This window comes from Ptychodera flava, chromosome 16, assembly GCF_041260155.1.
Source record: "Ptychodera flava strain L36383 chromosome 16, AS_Pfla_20210202, whole genome shotgun sequence".
Classification (NCBI taxonomy): Eukaryota; Metazoa; Hemichordata; class Enteropneusta; family Ptychoderidae; genus Ptychodera; species Ptychodera flava.
In genome coordinates this window covers 13,908,881-13,917,770 of record NC_091943.1, presented here as the reverse complement: position 1 = coordinate 13,917,770, position 8,890 = coordinate 13,908,881, and the positions used below count along the sequence as shown (strand labels likewise).

General features: G+C 37.7%; 1 protein-coding gene across 1 annotated transcript; it reads right to left on the bottom strand.

Annotated features, from left to right (window-relative positions):
* Positions 1 to 1,288: 1,288 nt before the first annotated feature.
* On the bottom strand, positions 1,289 to 2,395 carry LOC139114985 (uncharacterized). The gene has a single exon (XM_070676894.1). It carries the CDS (start codon positions 2,393 to 2,395, stop codon positions 1,289 to 1,291), a length of 1,107 nt encoding a protein of 368 aa, XP_070532995.1.
* Positions 2,396 to 8,890: the final 6,495 nt, after the last annotated feature.

Sequence of the window (8,890 nt, the reverse complement as noted above, 5' to 3'; positions counted from 1 at the left end):
ATATTTGCAGCCATGATTTTGAAATATGACACCAGTAAATATTAAAATTTAATTTTTCATATTTTTTACATATTTGAATTTAATAATAATTGGATAGTATTAATATTACCAAATTAGTTATAAATATGTTGACACTATTTATTGTAAGATTTGTACGGCAGGATTTGTAAATACAATTTGTTTTTATGATTTTACATGGGTTTATATATCAAAAAATATTAAAAATTCTTTCAAATTTCAAAATGTGATTTTTCAAAAACTACTTCAAATACAGGAAAATTGTGCCGTGCAAATCTCATCTGTAACCTTGTTAATAGGCTGTAAAAATTCCATGTCCATATCTCATTTCAAAGTTGGATTAAATTGGTATACAATCATGTAGGAAAACTGTTATTCTGTCAAAATGTTGAAAACAAGCCATATTTGCACCCCTCTTTTGAAGTCATAGAGCAGTTTTTTTTGGTTAATCTCACTTTTGACACCTCTTTGACACTAAAAGAATCAAAAAATGCATTTACAATAGCAGTCACTCACTCTGAATGCCAGCACCACCTTGTCAAACTTTCCTGAAAAACAGCAAATAATGACTTTCCCTTTACAAACATTTTATTAAAAGCTAGGGGACCTCTACCATAGTAAATACACTAAGGACTCCCCAACTTCTTCTTATTTGGTCAGTTTTTCAGAAGTTTTAACAGGCTATAACTCTGCAATGCCTTTGTGCCCAAATGTCTAGTTTTTTTTATTCCACAGAGAATGTTGACTACTTTTATATTTTAATAGTTTTGTTGAAATTTATAACTGACGCTCTAGCCTTTCCAACCACCTTAAAATAACAGCTTGATCTATGTAGATTTAGCGCAGGTAATGACGTCACGTCATCCGTTAACACCGTGGTTCTACTCAGTGAACGTGATACCTATTTTATTGGGTTCAATTCAGAATAATTTCTATTTATGAAAGGTAACATTGGGCGAGTCGAGGGTCAAAAGAGGACTGGGTTAATGAAACAAGAGCGAAATCAATCGTACGAAGTCAAACCCTGGGATATGGAACATATACAATGAGGAAAAATGTAACGTGACATTAATAAATAGGTAAAAAATTTTTTGTTACATTAAACTGTATGTATGTATGTATGTATGTATGTTTTATATGTTTATGTTATATATATATATATATATATATATATATATATATATATATATATATATATTTGCATGGAAATTCATCTGTGTTGGTAGCAAAATTACAGTCAATTGAACTTTTGATATCAACACGCTAGATTTTAGTCACTGAAATTTTCGGTTGCAGCACTGCAACCTTCGATAGCAGAATAACCCGATCTCAATGTCGTGACCTTTCGGACACGTGACATCAAAATCGGGTCATAGACTTTTGGTAATTTATACCTTCCACTGTCTCTATTAAGGGATCGCTGGTTGACTCTGATATATATCGCCTCCTTGACACCCCTTTCGAAGTATCGTGGATCCCTATCAAGAATTTCTACATTTTCCAAGTTCACAAAATGGTCTGGTGATTCAATGTGGATATGTTGGGAAACTTCCGATGTTGTAGAGCTGGGACGCCGGTGTTCAAGAAATCTGGTTTTTAAAGATCTCTCCGTTTCACCGATGTAAAATTGTGTGCAGGGGCCCTTATCGGTCTGACCTTGACACGGAATCATGTAAACAGGACCAGTGATGTCTTTCTTGGCAGTTTTGTCCTTGGGTGCAACCAGTAACTGGCGTAGTGTTTGAGTAGGTTTGAAACAGACCAGTATGCCGTAGGAGTTGAAAGTCCGTTTCAGGGCCTCTGAAATACCCTTCACATACGGGAGAACATTCTGTCCTTTGCGAACGAAGTCTTTTCGTGCTTTTGAGGTGGTCGCTTTCGGTTTACTCTGTTTACTGACACGATTGAACGTCCATGATGGATACCCACATTTCGCGAGAGCCTGCGTAATGTGTTGCTTTTCTTCTACACAATCAGTCGTATCGGTAATAACGGACTCTGCCCGATGGAAGAGGGTTTGTATCACTCCAAGCTTTTGTTGTAACGGGTGATTAGACGTGAAATTCAAATACTGATCTGTATGAGTAGGTTTGCGGTAGATTTTAAGATTTATGGAGCCATCTTCTTGGACTACCGATAAGGTATCCAAGAAAGCGAGCGACCTGTTCTCTTCACCTTCAGTTGTGAATTTGATATCAGGGTCAAGAGTATTCAGATGGTCTGTGAATTCCTGAGCATGACACTTCTTGAGTTTTGTGTGTGTGTCATCCACATACCTAAACCACCACAATGGGGGATGAGGCGCAGTAGCGATAGCTATCTGTTCCAGATGTTCCATATACAAATTGCAAACAATAGGCGACACAGGTGAACCCATTGCTGCTCCATGAATTTGTAAGTAATATACTCCGTTGTATACAAAATATGTGCAACGTAAGCAGACATCCAATAGTTTGACGACTTGAGTTACTGACAGGCGAGTTCTTTTGTCAAGAGTAATGTCTTTCTCCAGTTTATTATGAATGATTCCTAGGGCTTTGTCTACTGGAACCGATGTAAATAGTGCAGTGACGTCATAGGATCTTAATTCGGCAAAATGCTAAGAGTTGACAACATGATGATCTGTTTTTCCAACTAAGGGAGACAAAACGTCCGCTACAAGTTTGGCACAATTGTATGTTATGGTACCAACACTGCTCACAATCGGTCTAAGTGGAGTATTTTGTTTATGCACCTTAGGCAAACCATAGAATTTTGGCGGGGTCTCAGTGGTGGGGTATAATTTCCTGTATTCTTCTCTGTTAATCCCTCCTTCTTTTTCTACCTCTACAAGTTCTTTCTTGTATTTAGATGTAGGATCTTTGGTGCCTAGTTTTCTGTAAGTATTTGTGTCACTGGTAACTGTTAACAATTCTGTTGGTATTCTTCAGTGTCTAACCCTGGGATATGGAACATATACAATGAGGAAAAATGTAACGTGACATTAATAAAATCTAGCGTGTTGAGATCAAAAGTTCAATTGACTGTAATATATATATATATGTATATGTATATTATATATATATATATATATATATATATATATATATATATATATATATATATATATATATATCGAAAGTTACATATTTAATGAACAAGTCTTAGAATTAGCGAAAACACAACTTTAAAATTCATGTCATTACAAAATCTCAAAAGACAGCAACACGTTTCACACATTTGTTCTTGTTAAAATAACAGCTTGATCTATGTAGATTTAGCACAAGTAATGACGTCACGTCATCCGCTAACACCGTGGTTCTACTCAGTGAACGTGATATTTATTTATTGGGTTCAATTCAGAATTAATTTCTATTTATGAAAAGGTAACAATTGGGCGAGTCGAGGGTCAAAAGAGGACTGGGTTAATGAAACAAGAGCGAAATCAATCGTACGAAGTCAAACCCTGGATATGGAACATATACAATGAGGAAAAATGTAACGTGACATTAATAAATAAGTAAAAATACAACGTTACATTAAACTGTATGTATGTATGTATGTATGTATGTATGTATGTATGTATGTATATGTATACATTTTGTGTATATATATATATATATATAAAATATATATATATAAATAATATATATATATAATATATATATATATATATATATATATATATATATATATATATATATATATATATATATATATATATATATATATATATATATATATATATATATACACAAAATGTATACAATGTGCCCTCCCGGTTATCACCATAATGGCTTTATGGCAACCTCTGAACTTCGGCACAGAGAGTACGGTACACATTGTTGAGGATTGAAAATATGGACTCACCAGAGTGCTCTTACGGCAATACGTACCATGAGCGAAGCATAGTGCCAACAGTGAACGCCCCTTATATTACGCAAGAGGCTGCCCAACAATCTCAGAGTGCTCTAACTACTATTAAAGCAGTGAGCGAAATACACAAAATGTATACAATGTGCCCTCCCGGTTATCACCATAATGGCTTTATGGCAACCTCTGAACTTGGGCACAGAGAGTACGGTTACACATTGTTGAGGATTGAAATATGGACTCACCAGAGTGCTCGAACGGCAACGCGTACCATGAGCGAAGCATAGTGCCAACAGTGAACGCCCCTTATTACGCAAGAGGCTGCCCAACAATCTCAGAGTGCTCTCTCTCTCTCTCTCTCTCTCTCTCTCTCTCTCTCTCTCTCTCTCTCTCTCTCTCTCTCTCTCTCTCTCTCTCTCTCTCTCTCTCTCTCTCTCTATATATATATATATATATATATATACCGTACTCTCTGTGCCCAAGTTCAGAGGTTGCCATAAAGCCATTATGGTGATAACCGGGAGGGCACATTTTATACATTTTGTGTATATATATATATATATATATATATATATATATATATATATATATATATATATATATATATATATATATATATATATATATAATGTAAAACATTCTGTTAAAGAGGTTGTATGATTGTATGCTGGATGTGCTAATATTCGTATGTGCCTGTCCCCGTCTTACTGCTATTTGTGTCTCTTTACTTTATCACCACCTGGAGGAAATGTCTATTGCGTTTTGTAGCCGTATTGTCCAAGACGTTTGGCTATTACTAGTAAAGATATTTGGTTAGGATAAAATACATTTACGCCAAATCTGTTAAAGCCAAATGAACAGACACTTTCTTAAAACGGTAACTAGAATTACTACAACGCATTTGACTGTTATGATAGCTCTACTTAAGTCTTACAGTCGTCTATTTAACCCTACTATAGAGACGACAATGTAGGAAGGTTAGGTATGATTTAAATTAAATGGTAATCGTTAATAAAGGATTCATGAGAAGCGAACCGGATAATATATACAAAAATCTCCCCCTTGCGTATTTTGTACCCTGTTTTTTATCATGTGTTTCTATTTGGGTAGAAAACGAGACAACTGCCTCAGTTATTCTGGTAACTGAGCTTAAATTTGTCTCATGTGGACTGGGGCAATCAATTATAGTGCAATTTACATGTAGTTTCGTTTTAAATGTCACGGTTACTAAAATATTACTGAAATAGCACTATTTGCTGATATTTAAGTGTGTCGCTAAAGTGTCATTTGTGTGTATTGTAATCAATAGGACCCCTGTTTTTTTATCAATTTCTAAGTTCGGTTCTAGTTCCGCGTATGTGTACATTGTTGGTTCGAGCCCGATTGAAACCACCGTATATTCTTCATCTATCAAGTATTCAGAATTGAGAGCAATACCATGACATTTTACATTTGCATTGTTTTTGTTACACTGTCCACAGGTTCAGGTAAACACGACAGGCTTTTAATATGACCTACTCACTAAAGGTTCTACCATCAACTTTGTAAATTTCTCTCCGGTAAATTTAAGCTTTTTCTCGCTCTGAAGCATCTCAAAATTACATCCAGCTGTGAAGCATGTGATCTTTCGGAAACTTTGCCCTACCCTATGTCAGTGAAAAGTTCTCATGAGGTTGTTGTCAAGCTTGAGTGGAAAGTGATTTCAAGTTTACTCGGTTTTAATGATGTGAGAATTCGGATAGTTTTCAATCGGATTCGAAACCACAACATACGGCATCAGTCGCCTAGCTGAGAGGCCACAGACAGAACCACTCGGCTAAATCTCCACTCCCAAAAAAGAGTGGTTCATTAGCCGGCTAAGTTGTTACATTTTTCTGACTGAGACCGCTCAACACGTTGTAGAGTTCGTGAAGCAGTCACGCAAAATCAGTATGAACAGATTTTCAAAACAAAACGTTGATAATATCGTCACAAAACACGGCATTCGTTCATCCACTGATGTAACGCACTTACTTGTAATAGACTAGAGGACGACACTAGTACTGAACTCAGATGGATTCACATTGTCGACAAACAAAGGAAATATTGCCGTTTTGTTGCACCAAACCATCAGACTTTTGCGTATAAGGGAGCATTCGTTTTTTACAGGGAGGGGGCGGTGGAAATCAGGGGGGTTGACTTTTACAAAACCGCTTTTTAGGGGGGTCAAATTTTACAATCAATGATTGAAGGGGGGGTCAAATTTACACAGGTTTGTATTGAGTTATGAAAAAAAATTGACTTTGGAATTTCACCGAAATGTTGCTTGTGTAACCGATGTTTCCAGACGGCAGAATAATAACCGACCGAAGTTCAGCCAAATTTATTTCTCTAGCAGGGCCAACAAGTCTGAGACTGGCGTTAACCTCTCTAGAGCAGCAACAGAGCATTTAGCCCTTAGTACAGGTCTGTGTGTTCCTGGCGTTATACGGCCTCCACCACAGCCATGCAACGGTCTGTGGAGATAACTGGGTCTCTGCAGCAAGATTCAAAATGGGGATCTCCATGGGTAAACAACTTGTTGAGTTCGTTATGTTTCAGAAAATGAGCGGTTTTGGACGTTAGGAGAAGTTAATCGCATCTTTTTGGGATTGGTTAGGAGGTATATGTAGGCAGGGAAAGGATTTTGCCCCAATAGAGCAGAATTTCGGCCAAAAAGACCGTTTCTTCATTTGCGGTCCAGATCCAGGCCGCAGAGACCTCAGTTCTCTTCATAAACCGTTGCAGGGCTGTGGTAGAGGCCATATAGGCCTAATGCTTGGAACACACGTGCACAGACCTGTACGCAGGGCTACAGAACATGGGGCATGAAATGAGGAACTAACACACAGTCATATAATGTAACAAACAACTTCTGTATATTACTATATTGTGTCAAATATCGGGGTCTACATATAAAATAGTAAAACCGTACTTCAAAACTATAAATATTACTCCATGGTAACAATAACCGTACTGATCGACCTCCCGACGGCAGGAGTCGAACACACTTTCAGAACAAAAACTCTGTTCAAACCCTTTCTAATTGCTTAACAATTTCTATGGAAAACTTAACGTTACCGCAGAGCTGCAGAGGTACCTCAGACTTGACCACGCGGCTCGGAAACACAAATAGTTCACACGCGACTTTAACAAATGTTCGATGATGAGCACAATTGTAAGTCCGACTTTCATGTCCGCACATGAAAGTCGGCGACAACACACGCAATTCACTGCTAAGCAGCGTCCAGTTCAGCCACCACGGGCGCAGCCATCTTAGATCTTTGTTTACTTCGATCGGCTCCGGGGACATGCCGAACTAATCTGAAGTCTTCCTCTGCTAACTCCGCGCATCGACAAAAGTTCAGTGGAACAATCATAAATAATGTTCTCATGACAATCTCAGACATCTGACTGAACTCATAAATGGAATAAAGTTCGCAGTTAACACACAATTTGCTGCAGAAAGATCAGCTTTCAACTTGTGGTGATACCATCTCAGCGTGCAGTGCGCATATTGCATATTTATCATATACCTAGATTCGCGTACCCATGTAAACCTATGGGAAAAGGCGCTCTTACAGGTGTGTAATAAGTTGCCGTATCACACCCAGGCACACTTTGCCCAAATAAGGTAGTGTGCGCGCTTTTTCGAACTTTTCGGTTGTCGTTGCTACGCGCGTTGCTATCCACGTACATTCCATTCGAAAGCATGTCAGCGCGAGATTCGAACCCGTTTCTATGCGCTTCGCTCGTAGTTTTAAAGCAAATTGTAGACAGTTCGAATCTTATTCCGATCAAAATTGGTTTAAAACAAGTGCTTGATAGTCTCCTCTCAATGTTTTGATGAGAAAGTGTATTTTAACAAGCATGATCAACTGCTCATCTGTGCTCATTCTGTAGTGACATTGGCGCTCGCATAGTACAAGCTCGTGACGCGTTCCACAACACTGAGAAAAAATGACAACATCGTACATATTAATCCGCAAAGTTGCGTTGCTCATGTTTTTTTTTTAATTTACGCCCATAACTTTAACAAAATTTTATTGATAAATACTGAAACATATCACAACCGTTCAATAAGGTATATGATAAAACCTTTACGGCCCAGATACGGGTTTTGCGGACCTCGGTCGTACGGCGTACAGGCCCTCGCACGCTCGGGCCCTTCGCCGTACAACCTCGGTCAGCAAAACCCGTATCAGGGCCGTAAAGATTAATACGGCACGGCTTTCAAAGTTTCACTTGTGTGAGCAATGTTCGACTAAAGTAGAGGATGGTTTAAATAAACAGTCCGATCCGCATAAAGTTCAATCTCTGCCACTCACCGGTTTCTTTACATATCTGCTGACTTGAGTAAAACTCAAAATAGAGAAATATCTGACTTAAAAAGCACACGCTGACACTCAAACCTTCCAGTGCAGCATGCAATGGAAAACACTCTCTGGAAAGTTCCCGTCTTGGACTCCCTAGACAGTGATAACACACAAGAACTCCCAGGCAAAAAAAAATACACCGGTCCTCCATACATAATCTATGAGAAGCTCTGCATTATTTCCTTTAAATACAAAACTAGCTAAATCTGTGTATTTATAGACTCTTGATTATTGATATTAATGTACTTGATAAGACTAGGGTAGTTACCGGTGCATGTGTGAGCAAGAAATTTGATTTTTGAATTTCACCAAATTGTTAATTCACTATCTTGTCAGAGGAAACTACGAATATTGTTTTCCGATACAAAAGTAGTTAAATCTGTGTATTTATGTACGCTTGATTATTGAAGTTCATGTGTGTGCAAAAAATTTGATTTTGGAATTTCACCAAAAATGTTGATTCTCTAGTATATGAGGAAACTTTTTCAGCCCGGGGCAACAGGGTGCGAAGGGTTAATGAATCAAATCTAATGAATTTTTTTTTCATGGGGGGTCACATTTTACAATTGATGAATTGAGGGGGGGGTTAAATTTTAGAAATTTGATTTGGAGGGGGTCGCTTTTTA

What these genes read in the sequence shown, in the direction of transcription:
- LOC139114985 (XM_070676894.1), bottom strand. Translation starts at nt 2,395, where the DNA reads ATGGGTTCACCTGTGTCGCCTATTGTTTGCAATTTGTATATGGAACAT.